Genomic DNA, 13866 nt, shown 5'->3' with positions numbered 1-13866 from the left:
CGGGGCGGGGCGGCGCGGAGAGGAGGCGGGTTCCCCTTCCCCCGCCGCGGGCTCCTCGCCTCGGCCGCCCCGGCTGCGGCCCCTCCGGCGGGCGCACGGCCGGGCATGTCCGCGGCGCAGGTGTCGGAGCGGCGGGGCTGGGGGGCGGCCCAGGAGCCCCGGCAGCCCGAGCCCGGCTCGCCCCGCGGGGAGGAGGTGGCGGAGGAGGGCGGCCGGAGCAGGGAAGCCCCGGCGCCCAAGGAGAACGCGTGGACGCGGCGCAGAGCCCGGCGGGACAGCCCTTCCCCGCCCGCGGGGCCGGACGGGCGGCTCGGACCGCAGGAACCAGGTGCGGGGCCGGGAGCGTGTGCACGGTGCCTCGATGGCATCGCGGTGGTTTTGGTTTTGGTTTTGGTTTTTTTTTTTTTGTGTTTTGTTGGGTTTTTTTTAGGAACGAAAAGCGCGTGTTTGTCGGCGGCCGCGGAGCCGGGCCCGTGCGCAGCGCGGCGGGAGCCGGGCCGGGCGCGCTGGGTTTGACATACATGGGCACAGGAGGGAGCGCTCGGGGCGGGGGACACGGCCGGGGACAGGAGCGCCGGGCTGGCTGCAGGTCCCGGGGCTTGCGAGTGGCCACCCCGGCCCGGCGGTGACCTCCGGCCGGCCCCTGGCGCTCGCAGAGAGGGCTGCTCACCCACTCGTCTCGTTTAGCCTCCTTCAGAAATGCCGCTTTGCCGCAGCTCTTTTTGGGCTAATTATGTAGCAAGGCCCTCGGAACGATCCGTTACCTGGGTTCGGTCTCTAGAATGGGGTTGCGGAGGCTTTAAGCACTTATGAGAGCAGACAGTTTGCTCCCTGCTGGGATTCGGTGTGTTTACATCGGAAGAGATGGGAGCGAGAGTAGCCACGGGGTAATTTCCTGGTCTTAAATCACTACATGTAAGATAAAGCTGCTTTATGGCACCATACTGACTGAACAGGCATATGGCTTTACAAAGCTGGTCGTCAAAGACCTGACTTGAAATTGCCAGGCTTTATGCTTAGGCTAGCAAAGTGTTCCTAGAAGTTTGCAGCTTCTTGGAGTATTGTTCTTGGCTGCAAGTAAACTGCTGACCTCAAAATAAATACTTCAACCAGTGCTTCCCGAGAATTTCAATCTCAGCACTTGCTCCCGAGGGCACCTGACAAATTTTTTGTGATCTCACGGTCACTTTTATCCTTGAATTAAACATGTACTTCCTTGACAAAGAGAAATATATAATTTACAGTTTCAAGTATCCAGGTCATACAAACAGAGACCACATTCTAGACCACAAAATCTCTACTTGGCTGAACAGCAGAACTTTTGGCAACGTATATACCCATCTTTATTATCTAGACTGTTTTGTTTAGGTGTACTGACGCGCTCCTAAGTAGATACTTATGCCGAGCTTCCACAGTCCGGCTGGCTGGGCAGTAGCTTGCGGTCTGCTTCATGCATGAAAGGGGACTTGTCACTCGTTTGCCTTGCTGTGGCATAATAACAACAGTGCTGCATCAGAAGCGGTGGGAAAACTGCTTTTGTCACGTTAGCACCTTGTGCTTCACCTCTGTAAGGTTTGCTTTTCCAGCAAAGATAAAGCTCACAAATAGTTGTCAGAAGGAGGAGGCAGAAGGCAGTGCATTCGTACACTGTGCATGTTGTCTGCTTCATTTCATGATTTTGGAGAGCTTTTTATTGTTTTTCTTCTGCAAGAAGTTGTGCTTACCATTTATGGAATTAATAATTAAACTGAGGAGTTGTACTAGAACATAATTTTCAGTGGCCAGGTGTGTAACTGAGCAAATAAGGGAGTCAGTGTTGCTGGCAGTGGCACTGGTGAGGAACACACACCAGGGCGTGTGTTTTGGTTTGGCCACCACCAAAAGCACCGTGAGGAAGCCTCCGTTCTTTCCCTTGTAAAAGACAAAGTAGCTGATCCTTCCTGGCTGTTTGGAGGAAGGAATTGCCATGTGCCTCCACCCGCAACAAGGGATGCATTTTGAAGAAACTAATTGCATGTTGGCAAAGCAAAATCTGTCACACTAGGCCCTTATGAATGTTGTAGTATGGAAATTAGTCATGTGAAATAATAAGTGGATGAGCAGAAATACTGCCAGGATGGAATGTAGAACTATGCGTAAAGAGGATAATAAAATGTAAAAGGATCTCACATCAAAGCAGTGACTGGATCCTGTTAGACTTGTTGATCCTGGCTTAATTTGTTAAAATTTTCCTGAGACATGCACCTATGGTATGTTCAGTGATAGTTACAGACTTGAGAAAATTGGCTCCAGCCTCTCATCTTTGGACTTTCAATTTATCATGGGATAGGTTTGTGACAGAAGCAAACCTGGCTCTTGTTACTGAAGCTGTTAAGGTCACCAAGTACTACCAGGAAAATGTAAAATTTTGGCAGAAGAATTCAGTCAAAGAGTTGTTACTACAACTTACTGTATTTTTGTCTCAGATACCTTAGTAGGTTTTAGTCATTACAGTAAACCAAACACCCAGTGCAAACATATCTGAACTGTTCATGGTGTGTTTTGTTACCACAGTTCAGTGTTTCTGGCCAAGCCTTTCATTTAACTTTGCTTTTAAGCAGAATAACTCCAGCATTACACAGCTACTTTTACATCCTCATCTGCTTTTAACTTGTGGGGAACGACTCGTATCAGTATAAAATTGCTGGTGAAATTAATAGGCTTCAGTCTAATTCAGGAAGAATTGTTTCCCTGAGAGAGTGGTTAAGCTTTGAAACACACTGCCCAGGGAGGTGTGGAGTGTCAGTCCCTGGAGGGGTTCAAGAAATCACTCTGCCATGGTTTAGTTGACAAGGTGGTGTTTGGCCAAAGGTTGGACTCGATGGTCTTGGAGGTCTTTTCCAACCTTATTGATTCCGTAATTCTAATCCTGGTGATCATGGTCAGAGGGAGTGAGCTTTAACAGAGGCTGCCAAGTGATGAAAGGGGCTTCTGTGATGTGCCTCCCTCCCCTCATAGTGCCCAGCCAATGTATTGCAGTAAGTCCTCACTTCTTTAGGTTGAAACTATGAGTTACCCATCCTCCACATAAATAATTCACCCAGGATCGAATGGTTGAAATAATTTTATTTCAAAAGTTCTCCCACCACTTCGTTTGATGAAACCTTCAGCACTGCCCTTTTTGTGAGGTTGCAGAAAGGGAATCTGAATGACAAGTTCTCAAGTCTTCATGTGATTTGTATGAGCTGATGGGGGTCTCCAATGATTTATCAGATGGTTATTCAAAAACTGTTCATGAAATTCACAAAAATATTCAATGAAGCAAAATACTTGTGGTGCTGAAGTGGTTGAAGTAGGTTTGCCTACTAGTGTGTGCTTGAATGATGTACTTAATTAAAATAAGTGCACACTTAATTCTTTTATTTTGTGCTCAGTTTGTCTTTCTCCATTGTGTTTATTTCTGAACATCAAAGAATGCATTTTATCTGTTTGATATTTTGGTAGCAGAACCATTTTGCTCTAGTGCTACTGTATAAATCAGTTTGCTTTAGTCTGAGAGCAAAACAGGTTGTAAAGGTAAAATTTGGTGAAGATGTACTGTGTTGCTAGGAATAGCAAACCTTAGATTAGTAAATTCATAAATGATCTGATTATCTGATTTTTTGGGTGTATTTAAGGCAGGTGTTCTCATTAGTTCTTATGAATTCATGGAATGCTTTAATAGCAGCTTCCAAAAATTATTCAAAGCAGTATCAGAAGTTAGAGCATTGACAATTTCCCCAGCCCTAAAGGGATTAAAAACATTTTCCTTGCAAAGCTGCTGCCTGTATTTTAGTTGTACATAACAGCATGTGTAATTTTGCATGGTGGGTTTTTGTCTGGGGTTTTTATTCCTGAACTGGAGACCTGTTCTGAGACTGAAACCCACCTCTCTGTGCTGTGGCATGTGCTCCATTAAACTGTGAAAATTTTGGTAGCAATTGAGTCACAGGTTTCAGTTTTCTATGTAGAAGATAAGGCAAAAACGAGCTGAGAAATGAAATATAAGGAAAATAAATAGCATAATGGTGAATCAATCATGTGTTTGGATTCCTCTCCCCTCTCCCCCCCCCCCCCCATCCCCTATTGCTGGTGTATTGAAAAATTGACTGGTTTTGATCATAAGTAGGTGGAAAGGTGCAGGTGTTGTAACTTGCTGCCTTGGTTAATTGTTCAAATAGTGTGGAGAAGGTCAATCTAATGTAGTTTTTGCTATAAAATGCTAGAACTTTGTAGGGCAGGATGTTAGGATCACAGTTAGGATTTTTTTTTTATTGTTTTGCAGAATCTCAGCTCTAAATCCATGCTCTGGATTTAAATTAATTATATTCTCCAGGAGATTATTCTGTTACATTTGCAATACTTCATCTTTTAAAACAATAGATTAAGCACAGCTTACCTTGTTTAAAATGGAATATACTGTCAAGTTTCAAACTGAGCATTGAAAGGAAAATATTGTACAAGTTCAATGAACAGGCTCCAATTAAGTTTTGTAGAGCTATCTTGCTGGGTGATTTTATCTGCTCCCTGAAGCACTTCTGGTATTTATGTGATGCCCTTCCTTCACAAAAGGGAACACACGTGCAAGTAAGTCCAAGTAAAAATAAAACCTGAATATTGTCTAGAAAGCCTTACAGCATAAACAGTGTTTGTATCGAAACTAGAATGTCTTCCACCTATATTAATAGACTTTGCTTTCAGAAGAAATTGCCAATATCATGCTTCCCTTTCTAGCACAAAAAAAAAAAAAAAAATTAAAAAAAAAATTACTTGCTGACTATTCATTTGCAGAGCTTCAAACCATCCTTTTTGAGGTCCTGTCACTTCTGATCCTACTGTCTTGTGATCCTATTGTGATTGTGATCAGGGTACTTCAGTGACACATCTTGCATACAAACGTTGCTCCTCAGCCATCCAGTCTGCTTTTCCTTCTCTGTTGCTGTTGTCCCAGAGGATTGCTGCAGTTTTGGTGGTTCCAAAAATTCACCTTTCATTTCTCAGCCCTGTCATTCCGTTTATCTTGACACGCTGCACATGGCATGCTTGTACGGCCTTGTCTTTCTGCAGAAAATACCTCCTGTTAGGATGTGGTCTGTTAGGAAACTTGGAAGAACCGTAATAAAAATGGCTTTGGAGGCTGATTTCTGTTTTCGTGTGAAGGGCATCTCTGCTGGATGGAGTTCAGTGATTGAAAGATGATCATTGGCAATTAAACTGCCTCATCCTTGACTTTATTTATTTCTCCCATGCCCTCAAAACTCTAAAACCTAGCGAGTAAAATCATTGAAGATCAATGAATTCTTTTATCAACACAGCATGCCACTACTGAACAGGTTCCCTTGTAGCCTATCACAGAATAAACCATTTTAATGCAGTTGGGTTGGAATTAACAAGTGAAAAAGTTTTTTTGGAAAGGCTTGTTGAGTTCTGCTGAGACAATGTACTAAGGATGCCATTTCAGAGTCGTGTTTTGGGATGTTAAAACCAAACCCCTGAGTGATGTTAAGCAGAGGGCTTTTATCTGAACACACTGAACACTGGCTCTAGGCTTGTTTGTGACAGCAGAACAGGTGTGACCTGGGTAAAACCTTTCAGTGATCTGATGTTATGTTCATTTACTCTCCCACCCTCCCTGTAGTTTTTCCTTCCCCTTTATCTTCCCTTTCATGCTTCACGCTGAAGTCCAGCTCCCACGTGATAAGCCCCAGAAAGCCGGCCAGGAAAGACCTGTTAAATTTGGTTTTGAGCATGCCTCTTTTGGGAGGACAAGGAACTTTGTGGAGGTGTTGTCAGGTAGGGAAGTACAGGGTGAGATGAGCTCTTTGAGTTCTGAAAGGGCATCATCCACCAGGCGGTGTGTTGCCTAATATTTTCTTTTTGTTTAGCTTGCAAATGCATCTTCCAAGTCTTGCATTACTCCATTCAGATAAGAGAGATTCCTTAAAACGAGTTGGGTCTCATTCTGCTCGATTCAGATAGCTTCCCTGCCTCCTGGAATAATATCCCATGACTAAGGTAAGTGCAGCAGCACTGAATTTTACACTTCTGAGTGCCTCGCTACGCCCTGCTGACACACGGAGTAGAAGTTCTGGCAGAACAGTCCTTCAGCAGCAATTTAAGTAAAAGTGCTGTGAGGTGGAAAAAGGGCTTCAGTCAGGTAATTGGACAGAGACATGTGTTTACAGCCACGCTGTGGCCACTCAGTTTACCTGCACGGGTAATTGGCAGGTCTCTTGGAGAAAATTACAAATTTGTTTGCTGCTCCACCCCTGCAGTCGTTTGTCTTGTTTTGTAAAAGGGCAATTAGTTTACTACTGAGTGGCAAGTGAAAATTAGGGTTACACGGTCACTGTGTGTTTCTTAAAGCTCTCAGTCTGAAGTTAATTGAGGTGTGTGTTTTGTCTTTGTTTTAAAAAGGAAGATCTGTAAGGAGAGGCAAAAGCGTTCTGGTAAATGGTGATCAGGATTCACTGGATTCGTGTCTGGTGAGATGTCTGAGTTGTATATAGCATATACATGGAATTCATAATTTGTATGACTATAAATTATATTAGAATTTAGAGTGGAATGTGGAGTAAGCATTAGTTTGTGCTTCTAACATTTGCTGTGTATTCCAGGAAGCGGACAGAGAGGCTTTCCAGAGTCACTGGGGCACCAGGGTGGGGTTCCCAGTGTGGAGCGGTGATAAGGGAGATTAGTCACTGGATGTGAGAGAGATAAGGGCTGAGGAGGTGATGTTATCCCCATATAAAATAATCCACTTGTGATTTCAGACACGTTCAGTGTTTCAAGCTTGTCTTGCAATAAAATACTGAATAAGAAGTTCAAGGAATGGTTGTGACTCCCATCTGAATGGGAAAACATGCACTGGGAGAACCAGGGCTTAACAAAAGAAGTTAAGAGATGGTTTCCTCTTAATTCTCAGTGCTAATCTCCAAGAAAAATTGCCAGATGCTGGTGGGTTTTGTTCCCCTGAATTGCCAATGCAAAAAGTAGAAGGCAATTGAGAAGGGTAGGGGAAAATTGCACAGAATAAGAAAATCAGATTCATGTAGCAAAAGGTAATTGCTTATTTGTTAAGACATAGAAGATTTAAATAGACTTTTGGTTTTCATTGTAGGTTATTGAGCCTAGATTGTTAGGCGCACTAACAGTGCTTATAAAAGAGTTATTTCCAAGTATTACAATAATTCCTGGTAGAAGCATAATGAAGTCTTGATCAGGAGAGCAGGTGGGGTCATTAGTATAAAGTTTAGGCCTTAACTTAGGCTGGTTCTGAAAATGTATGGGTGTCAGCTTCATGTTTAGCATAAACATATCCACTGAGGAATTTAGGCATTAAAATTTATCAGTCTTAATATAGTTTTACAGTCATTTTCTCTTTTCATATTTTCCTTATTTTTTTTCTCTTTGTTTGTTCTTGTTTGTTTTGGCTTGATTTTGAGCTACATGGCTAAACTCTATCTGGCATTTGAGTAATTACTTGTAAAAGGAAATTACTAGGAAATTTGGAATATATAATTGTTTCTATGGTTTTTTTCCTTGTTAGCGTAATTACCGATTTCATAAATTCTGCCTTATAAATGTAGCTTTTAATAGGAGAACTTATTAAATGTGTATCAGGGGTTTTCTTTGCCACTTGTTAGGTTAAAATACCAGCATTTTGACATAGTCTTGACCTTCTTAGCTGAAAAAATGCTTAAATACAGTGTTAGGCAGTATCTTGTACACCTGGTTTGCGAGAGTATTTGCACTTGTGATGAATGTGAGTTTTTCAGTGTCATATACTATTAGTGACTTCATTCACTAAAAAAAAGTTCATTGACTTTGATATCAAGCCCTCAAAAACACTTGGGTGTAGTATGATAGAGCATGGCAGAGTTGTTAAGACACACCTGCCTTACTCATTTAAAGTGCAGCCTAATTCTTCACCTGAAAATGTTTTTCTTCCTTTTCAGAACTACAAAATTCCACTAAAGGGATAAAAGCGGGAAAACCCAGGACAAGAAAAAGCAGCAAGGTTTGTATTTGTGCCTGTAAATATTCAATATGATAAATAGCTGCTACTGCTCTAATAAAAAGGTAGAAGGTATTTTGACGTTCCAGCTGGATGGAAGTGTTATGTTATGTCTTGATAATAGATAATTTTGAACACAGAGACAAATAAGGAAGGGACATTTGAAATTAGGAGAGTTGCTAAATTGGTGTATCCATGAGGGATAAAGAAAGGCATTTTGGTTTAAAAAAATCAGTGGGATGACATAAAACTGTGAAGAGGCTGCAAAGAGCACAACTTGAGCACAAGTGATTGTGCTCAAGATTGGTTTTGGAAATCCTTTTTGCATCTTATGTGGTGTGTATCCTTTATGTGCATAAAATTACCATTATGACAACAGGAGACACTGAGTCCTTTTATTGAAACATAAAGTTTCTAAAATTTTTACAGCCACCCCTTTTTAGGTTGGTTAGTACCTGTCAAGGTATTCCAAAAACTAAAAGCCTTTATCAATAAATACCTTTAAGTCACATATGTGTAAGACAGCATTTAATCTGACAACTGTTTTATGCGAACTCAAAAGTCATAACACCTGTTTCAAAAGTTGTGTGCTTGTTTTCTGTTGTATATCTTGGCTTTTTAAGAATTGCTGCTTCTAACAGCTGTGCTCTAGGGGGTAGTCTTGCTATCTGAGCCATGACTGACATCTTCCCTGTGTCAGAAAGGGCTAAATCAAGGAAGGAATATAAACTGTTTGTCACCTTTTCAGGCCGATGATTTGGGTGATATCGCAAGCTGGCCGACACCAAGTGAAATAGCAAACAATGAAGTGAGTGTCCTTTGTTATCCTCAGTATTTTTTTTTTTTTTTTTAAACCATATTGGCTTATCTGTTTAACACTGTTCCCCCTCAGAATGTGCTTTGGGTGTTGGAGGGTTTCAGTGGAAGTTTTGTCAGTAATTCAGGTTACTGGTGTGTGCTGAACTGTTTGCACTGGTACTGGAATTTGTTAGTGGTCTGCCACGGACATGTACATAAAAATGTGCCTTATTTTTTAACTCCACTGTTTAAAAAGTTTCATTTACCTTTTCTGCTGTTTCCATCTATTTGTGCACAGGTGAGGAGGCCTTTGGAACTGTGAATGCGCTGCCCTCTCTTGTGGCTCAGAGCGCTTTGTGCCTGTTGTCTGAACACAATTTAGTTATTCTTAGTTATCTTATTCTTCTGATATATTTTCCCCCTCCTGGGTTTTAAGTTAACATCTATTCTGTCAAATTATCTTCCTTTCTCTTTATCTCACGTGATAAGTGCATAATGTATTTTAGACCTCTCTGATGCTATTTAAAACAAGAAGAGAGCACAGATTATTTGAAATGGTGAGGTGCCATTTCACTCTGCTCTAGCTCTGCAGCAGGATCCCTGTGGTGCTTTTACTGTGTTCTTGGTGAGGGAAACCAGAACATTTGGGTTCAACAACATGCATTTTATAACTGAAAGTGTCCAAATTCATGTAGTGTCTGTAAAACAAAATGACATTCAGTTTGTACTTAAACTTAGCTTATTTGTCTAAGGGAAGGCTTTGTGTTCAAATTAATTACAGCACAGTACTGCAGTATCTGCTGTATGTACTCCAGCAGGTTCAAAGCTGTCTCCACAATATAGGAAAATTCTTTCTCTTTAGCAGAAATGTCTGCAAGACTTCCTGTTTTGCAGGTAAATATTATCTGGCCATAGAATGATTTGGGTTGGAAGGCTTCTAGTCCAGCCTCCCCAACCCATGTGGAAGGGACATCTTCCACTTGATCAAGAGGCTCAGAGCTTTGTCCTACATGACCTTGAATGTTTCCTAGGATGGGACATCCGAACACCTCTCTGGGCAACCTGTCCCACTGTTTCACCACTCTCATCATGACAAATTTCTTCCTATAACTTGCCTGAAACTCTTTTAGTTTAAAACCATTCCCCCTTGTCCTGTTGCTACAGGCCATGCTAAAAAGTCTGTCCCCATTTCATAATCCCCCTTTAAGTGCTGAAAGACCATCATAAGGTCTCCCTGAAGCCTTCTTTTCTCCAGGCTGAACAATCCCAGCTCCCAGCTTGTGTTCATTGGAGAGGTGCTTCAGCGCTCTCATCATCCTTGGCCTCCCCTGGACTCTCTCCACCAGGTCCATATTTTTATGTTGGGGACCCCAGAGCTGGAGGCAGCACTGTAGGTGGGATCTCACCAGAGTGGGGCAGAGGGGCAGAATGCCCTCCCTCCCAGTATTCTGTAAGACCAGCTTTTTAAAGATAATCAGTCTGAACAGTAGATACTAGTGAGAATATTTCTTTCTTTCCTATAAAATAAATTTTCATATCTGAGGGATTGATTAATGATTTTTGTGCACGCTGTCATTTTACATCTTCTGTTAAAAACCAAAAACTTTCTTTTCTTAATCTAAAAATTCATTTTATATTCTTGCCAAGTTAGCAGAAAATAAAGCTATTTAAAAAGATGCTTTATAAAACAAGACAGTTCTTAAAGTTCACCCTGCTGAAGAGGCTGAGAACAGGTAATAAAAAAGGAATTTTAATAGGTAAAGGAAATGTGCACCTCCTGCTAGCAGCAGCTGTACTGCCAGAAATAATTACCTGTGTCTCTTACAGTGTAAGACTGTAAGTCACAGTAAGAAGCCAACAAATAGAAGAGAAAAGGAGGAGAAATCTGATCAGAAAAGCAGTAATGGAATCAAGGACAATCCGGAGGCAAAGCCAGATGGTCCGGCAGAGAACACGAGTGAAGATGAAGCTCAAACTAATAACCAAAGGAAAAAAGGTGAGCTAAGGCACTGTGTATGATGCAGTAAGTCACTGTTGATACAGCTGCATCGATTCCAGCTGAGTGACTCAAGAAAGCTTCTCATGATTTGCATTTGCTGGGTGAATGCAGAATATGTTGCTGTCTCTGTGTGGAAGCCTCAGCCAGGCTGCCTCTCTCAGGGTTCGGAGCGTTCTGCTTAGTCAGGTAGGAATTCTGGGGGAAAAGCAGCTCGTGCCCTGTTGATGGTCCTTGGAGCTCTGACAATTTCTGGAAGATTTTGTCATGGCTGTACAAGCCAGTACTGTCTCTGATATATTTATTTCCCTCGATAGGTAGCACTGTGTTAATTTAACTTAATATATATATGTGTGTGTGTTACTGCATATACACTAGCACATCAGTTTTCATGTTCTGCTGTTAGCTTACACATTGAAGTGATCATTTGAAAACTAAGCCAGGTTATTTGCTTCCTTTCGATCCAATCTCTTACAAAAAATGGGAAGCAAACCTGATTTGCATTTGGTCAGGAGATTGGAATAGGCTGGAGAAACAGCAGAAAGAGTTTCAAGATCTTGCTGCCATCAGCTGCTTTTTTGTCTTGCTGCCCTGCTGGTGTTTTTCCAGATCCTAAAGACCTTTGCTGTTTAGATTTATTAATCTTTATATATATATATATATAAAAAACCAAAACCTATATTGCTTTCAATTTTTTCAGTCTAAGTGGAAATCTAAAGCAAAGCATTCCACAGGTAAAACGTGTTTTTCTTGCCCCCCCCCCCCCCAGTGCAGATAGCACATTTTGTGTACTTGCTTATATTTCTTAGCCACAAAAGAATGGACCCCACAATACCAATCAATACTATAGTTAAATGAATTGTTAGTGGATACTTTAGGCCATAAAAATAAAACAAAATACTACAAATGAAACAAAATGAAGCTTTGCTAGTAATTTTTGATGCATGTGAATGAGCTTTGAATATCTTGAGGTGAAAATACAGTATCACAACTAAATTCTCAGGAAAATTTGTATGATCTGTGATTGAAATCTTTATTGTGATGGTTAATTTTATATGGGTTTTTTTTACCTCAATGTTTCATATACAAGTTGTGGAATTACATAGCAATGAATTTACTGTCTATATTTAACACTGACACAGCTATAAATTTTTGGCCATGGAGCATCTAAAAAGCCATTAAATAAAATTCACCTTTATTTCTTATATTTGAAGCTTAGGTAAGGTTACCTTTGAGTTTGAGAAATTCTTGTTTACTGCGTTTATTATTTAGTCATTTGTAATATCTTAAAATTTCAACATTAAGCTTCTCCCGCTTTTTAAAACTTGAAATTAACTGTTGCTAGTTTTACAAGAAGAATTCTATAGAGTCTTTTCAGGAGCTGAAACCTCAAGTGTTAGTATAACTAAGAGTAATATATTAACTTTTCAAGGTAACAAGCAGAAATGGGTGCCACTTCACTTGGATGATGTGAGGTCAGACAGTCAAGACAGACCAGGGTCTCGAACGAGCTCCAGATTTGTGCTGGAAACAAACAAGTTAGTACCTCACAACAACAGAAGGAATGAGGCAAGAAGTAAGTAGTTCTCAGTCTCTGGGTCTTGCTGTTGGTGGCAAATAAAGTGTAATATCACATGAGCTGGCAGTTTATGTCGAAACTTAGCTCTACCTGCAGGAGGTAAAACTGGCTGTGTATATTTGCCAGTAACCAGCAGCATCTGTTTTCCTCTTCGTGTCTCCCTATGCAATCTCGTCCCACAATTTTATAATGCAGAAAGTTTGGAAATAGCCTCAGAAGGTGTCTGCTCTGTCCTACTCTGCTGCTATTCCCACAGCTTGTTGCTACCAGAGCAGTTGCTTGTGGAGCTACACTTTGAACTCTGCTTTGGCAGTTCTACTGATGTTGTTTTTTCCTGTGAGCTGGACCGATTCCCTCAGCTCCCTGACCTATTTCTCAGCATGGCAATACAAAAAGCTGTACTAACGCCACAACTGGTGCTGCTTCTGGTCCTCAGGTGTTGTGAACAGAGCTGGTTGGGTGGCAGAAATCTTAGGCTGAGTGTAAGTCTTTGGTTTAAGTTTTAAAATTGCACTATACATGAACAGTTCGAATGTTTGCTCATTATAAAAAATACTGGATGCTACTGACATGGAATTCATGAAGTCATTTTAGGAACTGGATGTAAGAGCTTGATCTGGATTTTTGAAGGATGGGCAAGGGGAGGATTTTTACCAGTTACCACTTCCTTTAAGTTTTTCCTTAGGATGGTCAAATGGCTGAAAACTTGCAGCATGAATTCTACCTCAAGGTTTGAGTGATTCAGGACCAGTTTCAGTGTGAGAGAACATAAAACATTCTTGCTCCTTTCAGGAATGTTGTGTTTAAATTAAAAACTTCATTTTGTGCTAAGTGCAAACTTGCTCATGAGGATGTTTTATGTAGGACTTCTGTATGAGTCTGAGCCATAGGCAAAATTAGGATGCAAAATTTAAACCGGTCTGGAAAAACAGTTCAAGCAATACTTATGCATTTGGGATCTCTAAGGTCCAAATCCCCAGTGAGATACACACATACAGATTATATTCTCTGTAAATTCAGGGTCTTGTTTGACAAGACTTGAGTGTATGAGCGTACATGTGGGGTTGTAGGGTTCACTAAAAATGGTTGCTAAACCAAGATTTTTAATACATATCTTTAGTTAGTCCTTTGTTAAATTTAGCAGCTCTCAATTGGATCAAGTAGGGGCTGTATCCCCAGGCATTCCTGTGGCAGAGTGGTCCCCCTGGCATCTGAAAGACTATCCAGTTACACCTTGGAGAAACTTTCAGCAAAGGTGACTGACTGAACATGGAAGTCTCTGCGAGTCTTAGGGAAAGAGAAAGAAAATGAAAGCCTCTCTGACACAGTTCCTCTCACGAGTGAAGTGGGAATTACACCTGTCCTTAAGGATGGAGCCAAGGTCCCTGGGGTCTGGTTTGGACAGTTGCTATTCAATGGGCAGAGCCAGGGGAGTGGTTGGCAGCTGCTGCCGCCGGG

General features: G+C 41.5%; 1 protein-coding gene across 2 annotated transcripts in view; it reads left to right on the top strand.

Moving 5' to 3' along the window:
* The first annotated feature begins 75 nt into the window (after window positions 1–75).
* LARP1B (La ribonucleoprotein 1B) overlaps window positions 76–13866 on the top strand; it is a 29048-nt gene continuing 15257 nt past the window's right edge. Inside the window, exons 1-5 of one of the 2 annotated variants that reach the window (XM_042048577.1) lie at window positions 76–328; window positions 7977–8038; window positions 8784–8843; window positions 10661–10829; window positions 12262–12405. In XM_042048577.1, coding sequence (XP_041904511.1) covers window positions 106–328; window positions 7977–8038; window positions 8784–8843; window positions 10661–10829; window positions 12262–12405 — 658 coding nt within the window. In that variant the 5' untranslated portion in view covers window positions 76–105. The remainder of the gene's footprint in view (window positions 329–7976; window positions 8039–8783; window positions 8844–10660; window positions 10830–12261; window positions 12406–13866) is intronic. The other variant, XM_042048576.1, reaches the window with a different exon arrangement.

This window comes from Corvus kubaryi, unplaced genomic scaffold, assembly GCF_017639235.1.
Source record: "Corvus kubaryi isolate FWS band 111438036 unplaced genomic scaffold, C.kubaryi_AGA036_p1.0 67, whole genome shotgun sequence".
NCBI lineage: Eukaryota > Metazoa > Chordata > Aves > Passeriformes > Corvidae > Corvus > Corvus kubaryi.
This window is presented reverse-complemented; position numbering and strand designations above follow the sequence as displayed.